At 46.5% G+C, this 22,796-nt stretch overlaps 1 protein-coding gene across 2 annotated transcripts in view; it reads right to left on the bottom strand.

The window, feature by feature from the left end:
• NSD3 (nuclear receptor binding SET domain protein 3) overlaps positions 1-22,796 on the bottom strand; it is a 1,492,250-nt gene that overhangs the window by 1,263,864 nt on the left and 205,590 nt on the right. For both annotated transcript variants that reach the window (XM_085633955.1, XM_085633956.1), the window contains exon 4: positions 14,471-14,625. In XM_085633955.1, the coding sequence (XP_085490081.1) occupies positions 14,471-14,625 (155 nt within the window). The remainder of the gene's footprint in view (positions 1-14,470; positions 14,626-22,796) is intronic.

Below are 22,796 nucleotides of genomic sequence, written 5' to 3'. Positions count from 1 at the left end.
GTGAGCTCTGTTTACCGCATATACGCAACGCCTGAGAAGGTTGCTTCGGCACGTGGTGCACCCTCTTACACACACACTGGTGGCGGAAGGTGAGCAGAGAGGCTTGTTTCCGCAGCAGCGGGCAGTCACCTCTGGGCGGTGGGAGTGGATAGTGTGCAGCAGCCTGGGTACACGAGCGTACAGGCACCTCCGGACACTGGGAGTGGATGGGGTGCAGCAGCCTGGATGCGCATGAATGGGCAGTCACCTCTGGGCACAGAGAGGATGGGGTGCAGCAGCCTGGGTGCACAGCAGCGGGAATGGATGGGATACATCAGCCTGGGTGCACAGACGCAGGCAGACACCTCTGGGCGGCAGGAGTCGATGGTGTGCAACAGCCTGAGTGCACAGGCCGGACAGACACCTCTGGACGACGGGAGTCGATGGGGTGCAGCAGCCTGAGTGTGCAGGGGTGAAACAGAGAATTACGCGTGTGCAGCTGTATGTACTCTGCCATTACTATTTCTATACTATGTTTCAGATGAGTAAACTTGAGGGCTGCATTATATCCCGGCACGTGGTTGGGAGACACACCAGTGGCAGAAAGGTGAGCTGTGAAGATTTTCTCCACAGTGTGAAAACTCTCTCTCCATCTCTTCCTTTCTGTCACTCACACTCTTTCTCTCTCTTATTCTCTATCTCTTCCTTTCTCTCTCACACTTTCTCCATCTCGTCTTCTCTCATTCTTTTTCCCTTCCTCTTTCGCTCTTTCTCTCTTCCTCTCACACTGTTTCTCTTTCTCTCTTCCTTGTATCTCACTCTTTCTCCCTTTCTCTCTCTCTCTCACTCTCTCTCTCTCTCTTTCTCTTTCTCTGTCCTCCTCTCTCTCTCACTCTTTCTTTCTCTCTCTCTTCCTCTCTCTCACTCTTTCGCTCTCTGTCTCTCCTTTGCTGGACGCATGACACACCATCTTATCTTTCTTTTTGTCTTGCAGGCTGTGATTCACAAATTGTCGAGGGATGACACGCCATACCTGTACCTACTTTATTTTGTTCTTTTGTTTAAATAAAATGTTTTATATGTAAATCCATACATGACTAAGAGTCTTATCTGTCCAACCACACAAGCATCTTCTTATTAATATTTGTACCACATTAGCCAATTGTTTACGTTCCAGATTCCCTAACGTGACTGTCACATTTGTTTGTGGGGGTTGAGGGGGGATTTCGGACAAGGAGCTGCTGCTGGGGGGTGTCGGAGCAGTGTTTGGTGTCCGACCTGCATGATCGTTTGCTCCATTGTATCTGTTCTCAGAGACTTGTGAGCTGGCGGGCTGGCTCATAGAGGGAGAGCCGCAGCCCGTCAGTTCGCAGAGGGAGAGCTACGGGCCTTAGGCTTCCAAAGGGATACCTGAGGAACAGTGATGTGGGGAGAGGGAGCGTTAAGGGGGTATCTCGCAGAGAGAGACCCGTGGTATATTTCCAGACTTGGCTTCACAGATACAACTGTGGCCCGAGAACTCGCACCCGAAGGGCTGCGAGCCCACTGGTGGTTCGCAGAGGGAGACTTGCAGGCCCAAGAAGGTTGTTGGGGGTATGCTGGTGATGTGGGAAGAGGGTGCGTTATCTCCTGATGTGGGGAGAGGCAGCGTGAAAGGGGTATCTCGCACAGACAGAGCTCCGGTATGTTTTCAGAGTTGCCTCGGACAGATGCGAGCTGACGGACAATCCCAAAATGGCTTTTCAATGCTCATATAGTGTGACTTAACAGTTCGCACCCAGGCTCGCAGAGGGACAGCTGCGGCCCGTGGGCTCGACTCGCAGAGGGAGAACTACAGACCATCCGCTCTCAAAGGAACAGCAGCGTACCAGCTCGCAGAGGTAGAGGCACAGCAGCGTACTAGCTCGCAATGGTAGAGAGCTGCGAGCCGACGGACTGCCTTCTAAAGGCATAGCTGCGAAGTGGTGATGTGGGGAGAGGGAGCGTGAAACGGGAATCTCGCACAGACAGAGTTCCGGTATATTTTCAGTATTGCCTCGCAGAGGTAGAACTACGGAGAGATACAAGCTGACGGACTGAATCACAAACTGGCTGCCAACACTTCCTAGTCTCAACAGTTCGCAATATGATATTTCTCAAAAACTACTGAACGGATTTACCCCATTTAAACGAAAGCGTGCTTTCTGGACCACGATCTTTCTCCATTCCAAATGTGGCACGTCCGCTCGCAAAGAGGTACAGCAGCGTACTAGCTCGCAAAGGTAGAGAGCTGCGACCCAACGGACTGCCTTCTAAAGGCATAGCTGCGAGCTGGTGATGTGGGTAGAGGGTACGTGAAAGCGGTATCTCGCACAGACAGAGCTCTTGTATAATAAATTGCCCCCAGCACCTTTGTTTGCTATTTTCACTCGATGCGAGGCATAAGTTGGGCCGCTAACACTTCCTGGTTTGAAGTGTTAGCAGCCAATCAGAGGACACTTCCTGGTTTGAAGAGTTAGCAGATAATCAGAGGCAAGCTCGTGCTCGGGAGTTAAGCTCTGCCCAGATATATATATATATATATATTTTTTTTTTCCTTTAATATCTCAAAGACTACTGAACGGATTTACACCATTTCAACAAAAGTGTGCTTTCTGGACCAAGACCTTTCTCCCTGCCAAATTCGGCGTAATTCCGTTCAGCAGTTTGACCTGTAGCCTTGTCTAAAGTTTCCTATGGAAAATGCATTGAGAAAACTCGTTTTGGGACCCCCCTTTTTTCTCATCCCCCCCCCTTGACCAATCACCCCCAAACTTTAAAGATCGGAGCGGATCAAAAAAGATTAACTTTTTGGAAAATTTCGTAAAGATTCGTCAAACAACGCCAAAGTTATAAGCACATGAATAAATGCTTTTCCTATGGAAATGTGGTCCTAACTATAACTATCTACTGGCGACCGCCAGTACATAATATATATCACTGAGATAGAAAAGTGACCTAACCGGGGAGGAGGGCGGGTCGCATGTGGATCTATAAAATATATCAATGCTGGAGAACCACAGTGTACAGGTAAGTAACTTGTTTTTTCTCCAGTATTGTATCTTTTAGAGATTCACATGCTCATGTTGATAAATAGAAGTAACAATGAAGGCGGGAAGGCGAACAATCCTATCATGACAGTACCAAAGAAAAATATATATACCCAGAATTCTCTTAATGCAAGTAGAAATAATCAAATACATGTACAAGAATAAACAAAATAAGTAAATAAAGAAATCTGAATGGCTATAAGCCTCCTAACTTAGGCAAAGAGATGACAAAGAGCCACTTGTCCCATGGCTATATCTGCCTTCCGCCAACCATCCAGGCAGTAATGCTTTGTGAACGTGTGCATCCTCGCCCATGTTGGTGCCCTGCATATATCAGGGAGAGAAGCCCCTGCAAACGGGGCTGAAGAAGTTGCAACTTTTCTCGTTGAATGGGCCTGCACACTTGCAGGCAATGTATGTCTAGCCTTCTCGTGGCAGAAGACAATAGTTGAAGTGACACAGCGAGCAATACTGGCCCCAGTTAGGGCGAGTCCTTTCCTGGGTGCAAAGTAAGAAACCAACAGTTGAGAAGACTTACAAAAGGATTTTGTCCTTTGTAGATAAGATTTCAAACAGCGTTTGATATCCAGAGAATGGAGAGATTTTTCTGCCACCGAGGACAGAATTGGAAAGAATGTAGGCAGAATTATAGGCTGGTTGAGGTGATAAGACAATGGTACTTTTAGTATGAAAGAAGGATTTGTACGCAGAGTAACCCTGTCTGCTAGATATTGAAGAAATGGTTCCTTTATAGTGAATGCCTAGATTTCGCTGATACGTCTGCCTGACGTAATGGCCAAAAGAAAGGCCACCTTCCAGGAGCAAAATTTTATGTCACATTTCTGTATAGGCTGAAATGGGCAACGCATTCATTGTGACAGGACCGTATTTAATTGCCACACAACTGGAGGGGATTTCACCGGTGGGTAGGTCCTGAATGGGCCTTTCAGAAGTGCCTTAAGTCTCTGAGACCACAACGAAGATTGATCCAGACGTCGTCTGTATCTAGAAATCGCAGCAAGGTGGATCTTAATGGAAGAATGCGGGAGTCCCGCCTTGGCTAGGTGCAAGAGACAGGGCAATACCTCTTCCGGTGTGGATGAAAGTGGATGTAAAGAATGAGTGCTGCACCAAACACAGAATCTTTACCATTTTGCTGAGTAACATTTGAGCGTGGAAGGAGCTCGAGAATTTTGTAAAATTACTTTGCAATCTTTGGGTATGTTTAAATTCCCATATTCAATGAAGTGAGGAGCCAAGCCGACAAGTGAAGAGAGGGACGTTGAGGATGAATCACTTGCCCCTTATCCATGTAAAGAAGATCCTCCCTTGGAGGAAAGAGAATCGGAGTGCACTCTGATAGGCGAAGTAGCTCTGTGAACCAAAATTGCCTTGCCCACCTGGGAGCGATGAGAATGATGCAGCACGGCTACCGTTTAATTTTTTGGAGAACTTGAGGAATGAGAGGAAACGGGGGAAGGCATAGGCAAATTTTCCTGCCCAGGAGAGCAGAAAATAGTCGCCCCACGATCCCGGCTGAGAAGTCCTGCATGCGTAAAAGGTGCACTTTTTGTTGAGGTACGTAGCGACAGATCTAATGTTGGGGAGCCTCAAGACCGAAAGACCATCTGCAACATCTGGTAGTTAAACTCCCATTCGTGGCACTGTTTGGACACCCTGCGGAGAGAGTCGTCCCACTGATTGTGGACCCCTGGCATGTGCTACACTCAAAGTGATATTTGATTGAGGAGAAGCCATTCCCAAATCATCTGCGCTTGAAGAGACAGAGCTCGAGATCCGTGCCACCGTGTTTCTGGAGATAAAACATGGTGGTGGTGTTGTACGTCCGAACCAGAACTGGAGATCCCCGATTTCGAGGCAAGAATGCTTTAAGGCCCAAGAACACCGCTCTTAACTCTAGAAGGTTTATGTAACATTTCAATTCCTGTTTGGACCATTTCCCGTGCACCTGAAGCTCCTGAAGGTCAGCTCCCAAGCCCTCCATGGGCGCATCCAACGTCATCACAAACTGAGGAGTTGAGTGAATGTAAGACAGACCCTGAGTAAGGTCATCTTTGATCCTCCAACAAGACACTGCAGCTTTTATAGCAATCGAGATTTGAATCATGTGGTTGAATGACCCCTTGGATTGAACCCATTGAGTGTTCAGTTGCTCCTGCAGTGGGTGCATGCGAAGACAGCAATTGGGAATTAGTTGAATGCATGAGGACATCATCCCCAGCATAAATTTGTACTTTGACAGAAACTGACCTTTTTAATTGATAGAAGGCGTGTCATTTCCTGGAGACGAGAGACCCTTTCAGTAGTCAGAAAGGCTTTGCTGAGATTTGTATCGATGCAAGCTCCTAGCAAAGTCCGAGAGTTGGAAGGAATGAGAGAAGACTTTTCTAGATTGAGGTGAAGACCCAGAGACTGGAAAAGATTTCGGCAAGTTTGAGTAGAGTTCCTAGCTGCCTGAAATGAAGGGGCTTTTATGAACCAATCGTCCAGGTAGGGGAATACCTGGTGACCTGAACGTTTCAGAAAGGCAGCTATCGGAGCCATGCATTGGGAGAAGACCCTGGGGGCCGACTTCAAACCAAAAGGAAGCACTCTGAACTGATAATGGCACCCCGCCACTTCGAACCTGAGAGATCTGGGATGATTGGGATGAATGGGAATGTTTTGGTTTTTGATTAATTTGTTCAGTAACCGGAGGTCCAAGACCTGCCTCCATTTCCCTGTCTTCATTTTGATTAAGAAGAAGTGGGAATAAAACCCAGATTGCGCTGATGTAAGGGTACCTTCTCTATGGCACGCTTGGAAAGAAGAGTTTTTATTTCCCTCTTGAAAACTGGCAGATGACTATGTGGTACCTTCGGAGGAGGAGTAGTTGGAGGATACTGTACAAACTCTAGGGTGTGACCGTGACGGAAGACATCCAAAACCCATTTGTCCAACGAGATGGACATCCAATTTTGTAAGAAGTTTGAGCAGGTCGGTTCCAATTGTTGTGGGACTGGAGTGGCAGGTGCCTGGAGAAACTCATTACCTCTTGTTTGAATCCGGTCATCTTCCGGCAGATTGATGCCTTTTACGACCTGTCGGCCGTGAATAGGACAATGCTGTCCTGGACATGAAAGGTCGATTGTACGCCTGATAGGTGCTTTGAGGGTAATGTTGGAACTGCGGTCTGGGTGCATACTGCCCTTGAACTCTGTCCCGAAAGGACTGGAAACGACATTGTTGCAGCTTTGTCAGGGATTTAGCCGTGTCTGTGTCCTTCTTTATAGACTGAAGGGCTTCATCTATATGACTGCCAAATAAACATTTGTCATCAAAAGGCATAGCTAGCACCTTAGCCTGAACCTCAGAACGGAAGCTAGTCGCTTTCAGCCATCCCGGACGCCTCAGCACCACTGCTCCTGCCATTTGACTAAATGAAGTAGAAGAGATATCCATAGCGATCTCTATAATTTCAGTGGAAGCCCTTTCGCCTTCTGATAAGATATCCTTTGCTTCCTTTTTCTTATCTTCAGGAAGATGTTCTAAAAGCGAAGAGATGTTCGACCACATCCGTCGCTCGTATCTTCCCAGAATGGCCATAGTGTTGGAGGCTCTTATAGAGGTAGCCGCCAGAGTGGAAAACCTCTTCCCAACGTTGTCCAGACGGCGTCCTTTATCCGGAGGTGCCGAACACTGAGATGCTGTGTTTTTAGCTCTTCTTTGAGCAGCCTGCATGATCACAGAATAAGGTCTAGGATGACAGATGAGACATGTGGGTGAATTATAAGGGGCTTTGTACTTCTTGTCCAGTTTCAGGACTACCACTGGGATAGAAGCTGGTGTCCACATCAGTTTTAGACCTTCTTGCCATAAGTAATCCACTAAGGGAATTTCCCTAATAGATCGTTGAGTACCCGGCTTAAAGTCATACAAGAAATACTCAGTTTGTTTAACTGGCATTGGTAGATCAAAGTGCTTCGAGGCACATTCTACTAGGTCATGAAAGCACCCGATGTCAGCAGGGGGAGAGTCTGCAGGAGGAGGGATAGGCGATGACAGTGTGGGAACTACGTAATCATCCCATTTGTCCTGGGTGACAACATCGGTGTGCATCTCTCCTTCCTCTACCTGTTGTTGGTCCACATTTTGTGCATCGTCAGGAATAACAATAGGAGGAGGCAAAACCTTTTCTCTATTGGGCCTAGGAGTTACTTGTCCTGCGTGCTCTACAAGAGCATGTTGAGGAGGCGGAGGATGTTGTGGACCATTTGCCTCAGGAAAGCGTCTGTAGTAATCATTTAGCATGTGACGCAAGTCTGTTACCAACGATACTGGAACGATAGTAGATGGTTCCCTAAAATGGCACGGATCATCTTCATTAGAGGGATAATGCCCTTGAAAAGATTATGGCTGTTGTACAGTAGCCGTATCAGTGAATGAATACTCTCCAACAAGGTAAGAGGAATGATTAATGTCCTCTAAGTCCTCATCATCAGAGTCCTGACACTTAACTTTTAGTTAAGAAGGACTATACGCAGGGCCAAACATGCTATCATCCTCAGACTCCTGAAAGTCAAGCAAACATGCTGGAGGCAATGGAGAATTTTTTGAAAATCCTGAATCTTTGAAGTTCCCAAATAGATTACTTCTCCAGTCGACGGTGATACCACCACCATCGGCGGAAAGGAGGGCAGCATCATCCATGGAGTGGTCGTAGACAGAGAAATTCTCGTTGGCGGAAGAAGACTCTTCGACGAAGGTCCCATCGATGGAGATGGTCTCGTCGATGACAACGCCGTCAAAGTCAACTACGGGCCCGTCGACGCAGGAGCCATCGACGTTGTCGCCGTAGAAGCAGTCGACGGTGAAGAAATCGCCTCAGGTCTACTGACAGAGATAGCTCTCGTCGACCACGCCGTCGACGGACGAGAAGGAAGATCTCACATAGGATTTAGAGAAGCAGAGACTGGAGCAGAAGATTATTTTAAAGTTCCTTCTACCTATTTTGTTTGGCGTTCCTCCTCTGATTTTTCCTGCTCCTGTGATTTAGATCTCTTGGAGTCCCCTTGGTGAGAAGAGGAGCTGCCTTCTTTTCTTTTCCTGCAGGAAGAGTGGGGCTTTTTTTCAGTGTCAGAGCCAGATTCAGAAACAGCTTTTTTCTTCTGGAGCCTGAGGAGCAGTCTTCCTTTCCTATCCTTGAGGGTCTTAGCCGAGAAGGTTCGGCAGTATTTGCATTACCTGGGTTTATGGTCAGGGTAGAGGCAATAGAGATATTGCTTGTGAGTAACTTCTGAGAAAAGTCTACAGGGCCTAAACAACCCTTTTTTATATGGCATCGTGAAAGTCACAGAAAGGAATACCTTGAGCTGGAAGCTGGAGGTCAAAAGTTGAAAAAGCCAACTGTCTCTGAGCAGAGCTGAGAGAGACTCGCAATCACACGAAGTGCACTAGGAAATCTGAGGTGTGGTTGCTCTGCGGAGAGGGTTACTCTGAGGTCTCTGCTGTGATTGGCTGAACTTTGGATGTTATAAAATGAGGTTGATGCGAGTGTTCAATTGAATTTCCTCTCTATGGAGGTCTATGTAATGTATTCAGTACTACTATTTCTACTGTTACCGTGGGGGGAATATGGGTTTACCATTCTGCAAATAACTTACAGGGCGGTAATTTGGGTAGGGCAATGACCGGTGCCAGGTCCTCTCTGCCATTCTGGACTGCATTGCTGCTTTCCCCTATGAGCCGTATAGCTATCTCAAACATGCTGGTGCTCCTCAAATTGCTGTACTTCTTTGCGGCTCTCGCCATCCTAATAGCTAAGAAATTCTTTAGGACTTAAATGCATTTCTAACTACCCCAATATAGGGCAATGGCAGAAAGCAGGTGTCTCTTAAACTATATGCTCCCCTGGCGGAGAGTGGCTCGGGTGCCCCAAATTTTAAGTACAGTTATGCGGCCGCACAATTGCAACGGCCAATGCGCTGGTTGGTAGACCAAAATACAACAGAACTAGGACACTAGTCGGTTGGGATACATCCATCTAACGTGTTAGAATGGCTGTTGGGATCAGAGAGAATGATTCCAAAGAAGGTTTGAAATATTCTTATGGCCACGGCCCACTCCTGTTGCAACACTTACCTGGTCAAGAAACCGCTCCATCCCCCTTACGCCCTTGAAGTATCCCTGAGGGCGTTGCCGCTTTGCATAGACTGAGGCCCCCGACCGGATGCCGCCTTGAATTTTCTGACATAATTCTCAGTACATTTGAGAACCTGGTGGACGATTAGGGTATCCTTCTGTTTCCTTCCTCCTCTAGGGCTTGCTTACCTGGCATTTACACACAGTCTGGCATAAAACACATGACGAGCCAGATACACCCAGACTCCTCCAAACCATGCTTACACATGGGGCAGGCCTTCGCACTATAACGCTATTATACAACTCCTTACGTGGGGACAGGAGCGTGACCCTCGCTGCTCTATGGGCTTAGTGGGACGAGACACTATCCACTACGCTCACTGACCAGCACTGGATGCAATGCCTGGGGGTACCAAAATGCGTTTCCATGAACGTCAGATTTAAATAAACCCAATTATATTACCTTTACCACATGTATCTTACACCCCATAGACTTGCAGGTATGTATCAGGGGACTCCGGACTCCTGCCCACGCTGTCATGATACTGCGGAAAATGTTATTCGCATGGTATGGTCATGGCCTAAGCTGATTTGTTATTGGGATGCGGTGAAAGCAATCCTCTCTAAAGCAGTAGATGACACATTACATATAGACTACCTTCATTATATCTTGGGGATCACCTTCCGTACAGCAGCACGTAAACCCACTAACAAATTTCTAGACCTGGCTTTGGTGTTGGCCAAGCTTAGGATAGCAATGAGCTGTGGCTATCCGACCTGCGTGGTGGAATTATGGCAGAAAAGGATGTACCACATGTCACTGGGGTTGGCCGATCAGTTGCATCTACCCCCCAACACTGGCAGAGATCTCTAGAGGTGGTGGAATCTAGACAAGCAGGTGCTCATTCCTGAACATGCGAGTGACACCAGTAGCACATGCAGACCGGGAGGGTGAGGGCTCTGATCCTGCCGTGTCTTTGACCTGGGGCCCGCTTCCCTTAACCCACCCACATGCCTGTGCTAATGATGAACTCACTTAATTACTGACGACACCAACCATCTCTTCCACGTACCTCATTTACTATTGCACTACATACAGCCTCTAGCAGTCACACAGTTAATTCTTCCACATGTTAATCGTTTGTGGGTTAACTGTCGCAAAGGTCAATATACAAAACCGGTCTTCAATCCTGTAGAAACATGTATATGCAAATATTGTGATGCAGTGTACAAGCTATGTGTAATGTAAACTGTAGTAATTTTACTGTGGGCAACCAGTATGTAATGTGGTGGTATTGTTTAAACCTGACCAATGTACTTGTTGTTGCTTAAACTTTCTATAAAGAAATATTGAAGAAGGAAAAAAGAGACAATCTAACCAAGAGGCAGTTCTGTGCTTCCCAGAAAAACAGGTGTACTGGTGAATATGAGCTTTGATGTTCTTCCCATGCAGCCTTTAAAAAAACTGTACCTTAAATGTTTCAACAGTTTTAGTTGTGTTTGGCTTATTCTGGTGCCCCCTATGGTTGAAGGTGTCAAGCATAGCGGAACTGAATGACACTAAATCGCCCTAATCACTGAAGTTTAAGATTAAGGAGGTGGAACTAAGAGGTTGCAGAAAAGTAAAAGTATCCCTAGGAATTGTAATCAATGGACCTTTTCTGTCTGAATGTGTGTTCTGCAAAAGCTTTATCATGGGACTGTCATCACTCAGAAGATAAACAGAAAGGTGGTTGAAGCTACCGCGGTCAATGGCAACCAGATTGAGCTTAATAAAAATAGTCATACTCTAAATTCCTATACTTTTTTGTTACCATAGCCATCCCATTGAACAAGTGTTTCTTTCAAACATTTACGTCTTTGCTTACCACACTGGTCTGGGGAGGGGAAAAAAAACAGAACCTCCTGGGACATGCTGACCTTACCTTTAAAACATGGAGGCTGCACAGCTGAAAATATGGAACTTTATTATATATGCGTGCAAGCGCACTTTGCCCACTACTGGAATCAAGTATATGGTCCACCTTGCAGTGGAACAAGATGTGGCTCACCACACTCCTTTAGAAGCCCCCCCCCCCCCCCCAAGTCTGCAACACCAAATGTACACAGAGAAATTCCCATTGTGCACTGTACTGTCCTGACTTGGGAATGCCTTAGAAAACAGGCCAATTTTACAACGCTGTATTCGCTAGATGTCCCCTTAAATAAACGCCTACGGTTCCCCATATGGACAGGAGACACAGTGAAATCAAAAAAATGCACAAGCTGGGGATTGCCAGGTGGCGGAATTTATAGGTGAACAAAGTATTCATTACCTTAGAAACATTCAGAGGGCAATGCGAGTTCACCCCACTTGACATCTTCCTTTATCTCAGAATCCGGCTGATTAGTAAGGAGACCACTCACGCCCTTCCTCAAGAACCGGACTGCTTTAAACTACTTCAATATTAAAACCACTATAAAAACATCAATATTAAAACCACTAAGAAACTAGCAACTATGCTGTACAGGGAAATACAGAAACTGAAAATCCCCTCAGAGGTCTGTAAGAGCGGGTGAGAGACGAACCTAGGAGCACCCCAAGGAGATAACAAATGGGAATACTGCTTCTCCTAGACCGTTAAGCATATACCCAGCAATTTATTACAGATGTACAGGAGCTTATACCGACATTGCATATATTACATTCCACTGACACTGCAAAAATGGGGTTTGCCAGCAGATCACAACTTTGAACAATGTGGAGCCACTGAAGCAGGATGCCTGCACCTAGCTTGGGAATGCAGAGGACTGCAAACCTTCAGGCGCAATATAATGCACACATTACACTAAATTATGGATGTCCCTATTGAAATAACAAAGGAAACACAAGAAGATGATGGACGGAGCACTGACATTTTTCAGACATTCACCCCCCAGTCACAGATCTGGGTTGAATCCATCATTGTTCTTTAGCTCACTTTGCCACCCCAGTTCAGACACAACTATATGCAAATCAGTCTTGACCCTGTGCCTCATGGGAACAGTCCAGACCGAACTGCCAAGCCAAGTCTTCCCTGGTCCGGAAATAAGCATCCTGGGACCGGTTTCGGCAAACAGCCCTCATCAGCCAGGCTAGCTTAAATCCAGTGGCAAAGTGAGCAAGGGTCCCACGTCTGGGTATACACTGCCAACTTAGGGCAAACAACGAAAACACAAGGAGATGATGGACGGAGTGCTGAAACTTTTCAGACACACCCCCAGTCACAGATCTGGGTTGAATCCATCACTCTTCTTTAGCTCACTTCGCCACCCCAGTTCAGACACAGCTATGTGTTTGCTTTGTTCTCCCTAAGTTGGCAGGGTATGCCCAGTCATGGGTCCCTTGCTCACTTTGCCACTGGATTCAAGCTAGCCTGGCTGATGAAGGGTGTTACCCAGAAACCGGCCCCAGGAGACTTGTTTCCGGTTCAGGGAAGACCTGGTTTGGCAGTTCGGGCTGGACTGTTCCCATGAGGCACAGGGTCAAGACTGATTTGCATATAGCTGTGTCTGAACTGAGGTGGTGAATTGAGCTAAAGAATGATGATGGATTCAACCCAGATCAGTGACTGGGGGTGAGTGTGAAAAGTTTCAGCGCTCCGTCCATCATCTCCTTGTGTTTGCCCTATTGAATTAATGCCACTTATTGAGCTTTTGGGCTAGGTCAAATAGATGCCACACATAGACTGGCAATTTAACACCTGAGCATTATTGTTAGCCAATAGTTGGGTGGCTTAACTATGGGGTCATGGTCAGCATCCAACTCACAAGCAATAGCTGACAGATCTAGTGTATTGCAACGCCCAATTACAGATATACTTCTACAGAAAACCTCCCACCACATAACATGTGGGCATCATTTCGAACTTTTCTGCTCGTGAATGCACATGCTGACAAATGTTAGACTCCTGAGAGTGAAAGCTCAAGTGGAAGGGATAATGGGTGCAGATGACCTGTATACTTGTGGGCCCTTGTTCTTGGTTATATATATTCAGATGACATAGTACATTGCTGACTTGCGGTCTGCTGATTAATTTGAAAATAGAATAAAAAAATATTTTAAACGGGTGTGATTGGCCCTAATGCAATCAAGGAAAATCGGCACCCATGTCAATATCTAGGTGAATTAACACAGCCCCAACTGGGTTGCAGGAGGCCCGTTAACCTCTGAACTCTAGCATTTGTTGCACTACCGAGTGCAATATTTGAATCTATTCTTGCCAAGCTGAGCCTTGAACTATATTAATGCCTTAATACGTAAATTAATTCCCCAAACAATTTACGGGATTGATTTTCTGAATGCAGACACTGCACCGTAAGAGATAAAACAGCTGTACTGCTTGATGTGTGGCATTATGGTATTGCTAGGAAGATTCTCCCCTTCCCTAGCCAATGATTGAGACAGGACTACACCGATATCTCTACAGAGTTGTGGACATTTGCTGGTAAATTGAAACCACAGAAACATGCTCTGAGGCGGAGGTTGCCCAAATGAATATATGTCTCAAAACAAAGACACTAACACTGTATCAATATTCACTCAGATGGCTATCTGTTTCTTCAAGGGATGTTTAAGTATTCTCTGCCCTAACAACGCCTCAGAGTGGTTTGGGAGTTTTGATGCCTATTAATAGTCAACATTATATCAGATGTGGCCCTGACCAATGCCACATAAGTGTTTTAAAAACCACATTCCTCTTTGGTGGATGTAAATTGAAGAGACCTCTCACTTGCTTAAAACGCACCATATTTCTTTCCCTGGGTTTTCAAAGGAAGTGCGTGGCAAACACAGTCATGTTCACGAGGAAGACAGAGGTTACACACCCAATCCAGAGATGCATTTGGTGGCACAAATTTAAGTCACTGTCAGACTATCTTAACTACTAGTCCCTGAAGTTCAAAGATCCTTGGGGACTGCTCTGGAACTCAAATAATTAGCGTGGCAGACTTTGCTTCCCGCGATACCTTGCACACTTCCAAATCCAATTACCGAATACCATCTGAAGGTGAAAAGAAATTAAATTCATCAAATATCTGAACTGAAATGTAATAAGAGATCTACATTAAACAGCATATTCCTCATCTGAAGCAGTCATGGATTTAAACATTGGCTAATTCACAATCACTAGCATTAGAAAGAGAAAACCTAAAACTTATGGCTTATCAAAATTCATAAAGAGGCTGCATGTGCTGCCTCATGCCAACAAGACATTAAGAATTCTCTGTATCTTTATTCATAACTGAGAACAATTAATTAATACCTTTTCTTTTTCTGACTGGTTGCATGATTGCTTCGAAGCCTCAGCAAGTAACTGTTCATACTGCTTATAGCCACCATATTCTCTTATCCTTTTCTCATGGATCCACGCCCGTTCAGGCTCATTGCTGAAGAATTGTACATGGTATTCACGAGCACCTGGAATTCAAAACAGATTTCTAACATTTTTTTAGGCTTAACTTTAGGTTTCCTATAAAAATGGTTTCTTTTATTGGACAACTACTTATGCTCTCATACTGCTGTGTTTTATTAAACAGATTAACAGAAACAGTTATCCTAATCTACTTTAGAAAATGTTAAAGCAATGACAAGTCTTATAGCTAGGCTAGCAGCAACACAGCAAAGTTTTGCCCACATTTGAACTGCTTCCAGCAAATTGAAACATTTGAAAAAATGTGTTCTGGGAATGAAAGTGATTATAGAAAGTGAAAAAATGTATGGTTATTTATTGGATAAACCAGCAATGCAAGTGCAGCATTATCTAAAGCTGGGAAATTCACACATTTTCAAGTCCGCACTTAAGGAATGAAAAAGGTAGTAAACAACGTGAGAACAAGAATGCAAATTATTTCTAAACAAAGGACAATTTAAAAAGGCTACATAACATCCCTTAGGTTGCTATCGCAAATAGATTTACACATTTTAAACGTCCCCGCTTCGCTCTATTAAAGTAGTATAAAGGAATTTCCTTTAATAATAACAAGCATTGAGTCTGTCCCAGGATACCCGTTTCCGATTATCAATTACAAGCGAGTCTCAAATCTGGATAGTTGAGAGGTAAAGGGCGGACTGTGAATGTATACAAGTCTCTTTCCTATTTCAAACTAAAGACCATGTTTCACCTAGTGGTAGGACAGAGCACCACACCTTAAAACGGTTAAAAAAGAAATATGCAGACATTTTCATACAAGTCCCATCATTAACAAGGAGCTTACTATCATTGTTGAGTCACACATAAGAGAAATGTAGACAAGAAGATGATGGGGGATAGCCATATAATAATAATAAGAGGAGTACCTCAAATAAGCTTTAAGCAACAACAAATCTCTCTTAACCATGCTACCCGATCAAGTGAGGCAGTATAGTGCTGGTAAACACACAGGACTATATAAATTCTATTCTCAATTCTTTGTAGATTTAACAGCATTATACAGTTTGAGAAAAAGATTAATAACAATTTGAAAATCATAGAAATGGGCATTACAAAAAAATGGATTTCAACAAAGGAGTTTCTTTTTCTAAATTAACAGAGATCACCAATCCTTATGATCTATAATTGCAAAAACTGATAAAGATTTGATGGATTCTGCACACCGAACAATACTTTCAGGAAATTAATATCATATTGAAACCACTACTACATTATATTAATTTATTTCTTAAGACTGGTTGCAGTAGAGATAACCACTTATCTAAAAGATACCAGACCTTTCATTAATTTATCTGAAGGCGTTTACTTTGATTGTGTGAGGGGGAAGCTGGTGACTCTGGATAAGGAGTCTTAATTCACAAATAGTCCCCAATAGAATACCTTACGAGTAGTCAAACAGAAGTTAGAATGGGCTGAAAATCAGTGGAAAGTCCAAAGTGGCTTTATTCTTTCATTAGTAGAGATAAACATGACTAAACTGTTTTCAGTTTCAGAATGTTTTTTCAGTCACCGCTGACCTTCTTCAGACACTCGGATGAGGTACCGCCTTGTTCGAGCAGGAATTATTCTGGTCAATTGGGAAAAACAGTACTCCAGTAAGATGGCGGGTTAGGGGGTATATTTAGGCCTGCACTAGAAGGTTGGTGAAGAGAATTCAACCAACCATAGCATCAGAGACACATTAGGAACTAATTCCTAACTCCCATCAAAAGATGCGTTTTTGGAAATACAGACTTGTTCTGGGAACACGCAATAATGCTTGAAAAGAACTGTTAAAGCTTTTGATTCAGGAATATCATGAGTTCTGGGTTATTCAACAAAAGGAACTGTAATGGTGGAATTTGTTCTCTTAGTGGAAACAACCAGCATCTTCTTATGTGAATTGTGAAAACAATTCTTTGTGTAAGTCGAACTAAGAATTGTTGTCAAACCTCTTTCTTTCCAGGTCTCTTTCCCTGCAGTACCCGCCCTTGTTTCGCCGTTACCACCCCACCCCCCCAATTTGGCCACATCGATACTCTAGTGAAACATAAAACAGGGTCAGTGATGTCAGAAGGAGGGCATCTTCAAAGTATTGCTTCCCAGGAACTGTGCATGCCATAAAGCAATGAGATCGGAATTTAAAATTTAAGTTCCACTATGATGAAACAGAGATACGGTTTTTAGATGTGCTAATTAAGAATAATCATGGTACACTACACATACACATTAGTAAAACAGCAGCAATTCATTGTTTCACTTTAATAGCACTCATTCTGATGTTACAAAATGTTATCTACCATTTGGAAAATGTGTGCGTCTAAGGCAGAACTGTACTTTTTAAAAGCGATTATGATTTACATTCCCTAAAACTGTAACAAAAATAATTGAAAGGGGTTGTCCTAATCATATTATATGAGCTGCATATAAAAGGGCAAAATACCATGATCATGAAGAATTACGAACCCTACGAAAGAAAGAAACCAAAAATGATGAACAAATAATGTTTCTATTTACGTGGAATTTAGCAAACTTAGTTACAGCCAAACATATTAGAAGCCACTGCCTTTTTTTCTTTCCACAACAAAATTCTATTGTCAGCCGAAACAAGCCTGGCACAGCCAGGTTTCTCGGCAAGCCACTGACTTTAATTTTTTCTTTGTTTCTATATAAAAAATGGAGTCACAACAAAAGATTTTCCCCCAAACCCATGCGTTCTAGGACCACGAACATATATGGCCACTCGACCGTGTTGAAGGCCATGCGGGTGTCCAACGATAGTATTGCTGCGTCCTCTTGTATGGTGCACCTTCGGCCTAAAACTGCATGTAGCCGACTAAGGTTTAAGGCGGTGTTGCGACCGGACATAAATCCAGACTGGTCTGGATGCACGAGCTTCGTGACCACTGGGATCAATCGTCGAGCAAGTACCTTGGCTAATATTTTTGCCTCCACATTCAGGAGGGAAATGGATCTATACAAAGAGCACTCCTCCGCTGGCTTGGCAGATTTGTGGATGACCACTACAGACACCAATCGCTGATCTTTAGGCAGTTCTCCTACTCTTTTACTTTCCTCAAACATGTTTAAGAGGAGGAGAGCCACCTTTGTGGCAGATAATTTTAGGAGTTCTACTGGGATGCCATTATGTCCCATGGCCTTACCAGACTGTATCCTCTGTATGGCAGCCACTATTTCCTTTGCCGTGATATCCTCCCCAAGCTGTTCCACGTCCACCTCCGGGAGAACTGGGATCCGGACATCTTGTATTAGGTCCAATGACTCCTCCATCGTGTCGGCCGCATCGTGGGAGTAGACCTGCGCATAGTGGTCTGCAAAGGCATCCACGGTATCTTGCGGGTCTTGTAGCCACTCTCCCTTAGGGCCTCTTATGGTCATGACCCATCTCCCTGCCTTTTCCCTCGTCTAACCAGGCATGTAACTTGCCCGTTTTATCTCCCAGCTCGTAGACTTTATGTTGTATCGATCAGAGTTTACTATGGACTGTCTCAGCTGCTAAGTTCTTATACTCCTGTCACACAAGTTACTTACTTGTGTAACGATATATCTGTAAGAGACATTAGTTAGTGATAGATTCCTTACCTTAGAATAATCCCCAGGCGTCAGACTGGATCCGGAATGTTTACCAGCAGTACCCCTGCGCGTCGGTAGGCGTCGTCGTACGGCTCCGCGTACGTCGCGGGCGTCGTAGCCGCCGAGATGATGTCGTCGGAGCTACTTAGACACGACCACGCGTGCTGACATCAGTTCTGAACACAACTTTTCCGCGCCAGGAGCGCAGAGCCATGCCAGAGACAGACTACTGGTGCAATAGAACTAGGACACTGAAAGGGATGACCTGAACCCTAGAGAACAGTTCGCAGAAAGGGGAGGATGGGCGGGCGGTAAGGAAACTATCACTAACTAATGTCCCTTACAGATATATCGTTACACAAGTAACTTGTGCATCTGAAAGAGACACGTTAGTGATAGATTCCTTACCTTAGAATACATACCCAAGCAATACCAACCCCGGTGGTGGGTCTGCGAGGCGAGATTACACCAGAAAGTCACAGAGAACCGAACGGCCAAAGAAGCCGTCTCTCCAGACTCGACTGTCAAGGCAATAGTGCTTAGTGAAAGTATGCAACGAGGCCCAAGTGGCCGCCTGACAGATGTCTTGCAGGGAGACACCGCGCCCCAATGCTGTAGTAGCTGCTGTCACTCTGGTAGAATGGGTGCGCAGCACAACTGGAGGTTCCATTTTAGCCAGAGAGTAACAGGCTTTGATGCACAAGACAACCCATCGGCAGATAGTTCGCTTGTGCACAGCCCAGCCTTTCTTGGCGCCCACGTAGCCAACAAAGAGCTGGCCATCCACCCGGAACTGTTGTGTGCGGTTGAGATAGAACGAAAGCGCACGTTTTGGGTCCAGGCGCACCCTTCTCTTGAAGGGTGCGGAGGCTGAAAGAAAGTGGGCAGAGTGACAGTTTGCCTGAGATGAAAGGCAGAGACTACTTTTGGTAGAAAGGAGGGACGCAGTCGAAGCACAATCTTGTCCGGATGAATCGCCAGGAAAGGAGGTTTGCAGGGAAGAGCCTGGAGCTCACTCACCCGCCGAGCGGAGGTGATGGCCACCAGGAAGACAGTTTTCAAAGTTAATAACCACAAAGGACAGTTATGAAGAGACTCAAAGGGAGCGCACATCAAGTATGTGAGAACCAGGTTCAAGTCCCATTGAGGCATCACAAAAGGAATAGGAGGGAAAAGGTGAGTAATGCCTTTCAGAAATCTATTGACAACTGGGGACTTGAAAAGAGAGGGCTGATCAGGCAGCCTAAGAAAGGCTGAAAGAGCAGAAAGGTATCCCTTGATAGTGCCCAGAGCAGAGCCCTGCTGGGCCAAAGAGAGAAGGAACAATAGAACCTCAGAAAGAGGGGCAAAAAGAGGACCTACAGCTTTCGCTGTGCACCTTACCACAATTTTTTTCCACCGACAGGCGTATACCATTTTAGTGGAGGGACGCCTGGCTGCCAGAATTACATTACAGACTTCAGGAGGCAAGTCAAATGGAATCAGCTGTCGCCGCTCAATCTCCATGCAAGGAGGTGGAGGCTGGACAGATTCGGGTGGAGGACCGTCCCCTGTTGCTGCGACAGGCGATCCTCCCGAAGAGGCAGTCGGATCGGGGGGATCCACGCTTATACTGAGTAGCTCGGGATACCAAATTCTTCGAGCCCAGTCCAGTGCCACAAGAATGACTTGGGCCCGGTCGCGTCTGATCTTCTTCAGCACTCTGGGCAGAAGTGGTATAGACGGAAAGGAGTACAACAGACCGCAACTCCACTCGCGATGAAAAGCGTCTCCGAGTGAGTGCCGCCGTTGGAAAATCCAACGCGCAGAACTGCTGACATTGCGCATTCTCTTCGGTGGCGAATAGATCTAACCAAGGTTCTCCCCAGTGCTGAAAGAGACCTTGCGCCACCTCTGAGTGAAGACGCCATTCGTGATCCAACATGCGGCTGCGGCTGAGTTCGTCCACCGTGGCATTCAGGGTACCTGCCAGGTGTTGAACCACCAAGGAAATGCCTTGACGTTCCAGCCACGTCCAGAGACGTAGAGCCTCCTGACATAGGGTCCACGACCCTACCCTGCCCTCCTTGTTGCAGTACCACATGGCAGTGGTGTTGTCCGTGAACACCTGCACTACTCTCCCCTTGACAGAGGGGAGGAATGCTTTCAGTGCAAGTAGGATCGCCCTGAGCTCCAAAAAAGTTGATATGAAGCTTAGACTCCGCCGGAGACCAGAGGCCTCTGATCTCCACCTCTCCCATGTGGCCGTCCCATCCCAGGAGGAACGCGTCCGTCACTACTGTGTGCTCCGGTTGGGGAAGGGAGAGGGATCTGCCGCTGACCTAACGCTGGTTCGTGAGCCACCACTGCAAGTCCTGTGCAGTGCCCTCCGAGATCTGGACGTAGTCTGACAGGTTTCCCGGATGCTGTGTCCACTGGAACTTCAGGTCCCACTGCAGAGCCCGCATATGCCATCTGGCATGATAGATCAGCAGGATGCAGGAGGCCATGAGGCCCAGCAGCCTCAGGGTCTTCCTGACCGAAACCCAGGACCAGGGCCGAAAGATCGGAAACATAGCCTGAATGTCCCAGACTTGCTGGTCGGGAGGATAAACCCGAAACTGCGCTGTATCCAGAACCGCTCCGATGAAGAGGAGCTTCTGAGGAGGAATCAGGTGCGACTTCGGCCTGAATGCAGGAGGTCGGCCGTAGCCTGATTGTGGGTGACGACTGCCTGGAGCGAGCCCGCCTTCAACAGCCAGTCGTCGAGATAGGGGAAGACTGAAACCCCTGAACTGCGCAGATGAGCAGCGACCACCGCCATCACCAGACTAGGAAGGTTTTGAGGCAGCGGTGGCAGGAATGGTGGTGGATTGAACTGCCCGCTGTCCTCGGGACCCACCACGTTGGGTCCCACGTCCGCGGCTGCGCTGAGACTGCGGCTGCGCAGGCCTGTGGTTCTGACAGGAACGCGATTGGGCGCCTCGAAAGGAGCGAAAAGCGGACCCCGAGTGAGTGCGCGTGGTGGCGAGACCGAAGGACTGGGCCGTAGCCCGAGAGTCCTTAAAGCGTTCCAGGGTGCTATCCGCCTGGTCACCAAAGAGGCGTGTGCCATTAAAGGGCATGTCCAACAAAGTGTTCTGAACATCCCCGGAGAAGCAAGTTGTTCTGAGCCAAGCGTAACGGCGGAGCGCCACCGCTGAGAAAGGTGCCCTGCCGAGTGAATCGGCCGTGTCAGGTCCACAACGGATAGTGAATTTAGCAGCATCTCTTCCCTCGGTAATGGCCTGGAAGAGCACCGCCCGAGCTTCCACAGTGCACTGAGGCAGCACCTCTGCCACCATGTCCCACACAGAATGTGCTTGTAGCCGGGGCACGCTCTACTCTCACTCGAGGTTGCCCTGATGTCTCAGAGGTGAACTGCCATGTATCTCACCCAGGGAGTGTCAATAGTGATGTGGTACATTGCTGTGCATAAACAACATAACTAACAATTTTGCACCCCCCCCCCAACCACCACCCTGCATGACGGTGATCATATGCCCGCCTCCCCAACTGTGCAGAGTGCCCATCGCCCTACCATCCCTGTGATGGAGGAGTCGTGAACCAACCCACCACCACCACCACCCTCCTCCGTGTCAAAACAAGCCACATGCAGCGGGAGATACACAAATACAGTTCTCATTATACTCAGCCGCTCCTTTTTTTGCCCCTCGCTGGTCACTGTATGTGCCTTCCCTCTTTCATCTAGCAGCAGTCTCTAGTACAGGGCCGCTAGTCTTAAAAGATGTCTAGGTCAGCTCGACTCAGTCCTTCTGCGGAGCACCGGAATGTGCAGTCCGATGTTCAATTCCTAACATGGTGATTTCCCAAAGTTCCGATGTGCAAATTAGAGTCCATTCGCTGCTTGCTGGTCCTCGTTTTCTTGGGTAGGATCCTGCCTTTGCTGTGTCTTCCTTGTTCACCGCTCCTGAAGGTCCAGGTGTCTTTGCTCTCCCACTCGCCTCCACCATCCAGCCAACACCAGGTTTCTCTGGTTCGCTGAAGAACCAGCTTTTTCCCTCCACCTCTACTCTCAATTTCGCTGGGAACAGCATGGTATATTTGAGTCCCCTTTCTCTGAGGATTTTCTTGACCTCCAGGAAGGAGTGCCTTTGCCTCTGTACCTTGGCGGTAAAGTCTGGAAAGAATTGAATGATGCTGTTCTCATATTTGAGAGGCGGAGCATTGCGTGCTGTTTGGAGGATGATGTCCCAGTCTCTGAAGTTAAACACCCAAGCAAGGATAAGCCTTGGGTGGGGTGGGGGGCCTACCCCCCCCCCCCCCACGGCACATGATGTGCTCACTATATGAAAAACTAATGGGAGAGCGTTTTGGGCTGTAGATGCTTCATTACCAGTTCCTCCACAAATAAATCCATTGCTAGCCCCTCACCTTTCTCTGATACTCCCAAAATGTGTATACTGTTTCGTCTAGATCTACCTTCATAGTCATCCAATTGCGCTGTTAGTGTTTCCATGCGGGTTAGTAGCTCAGAAACTTGCTTCTTGAGAGTTGCCGTGTCTGCGGCCAGATCCAGAGAGACGTCCTCTACCTCTTTGACCCT

The sequence above is a fragment of the Triturus cristatus genome, chromosome 11 (genome assembly GCF_964204655.1).
Source record: "Triturus cristatus chromosome 11, aTriCri1.1, whole genome shotgun sequence".
Taxonomy (NCBI): Eukaryota; Metazoa; Chordata; class Amphibia; order Caudata; family Salamandridae; genus Triturus; species Triturus cristatus.
Note: the sequence above shows the minus strand (reverse complement) of the source record. Positions and strands in the feature narration are given on the sequence as shown.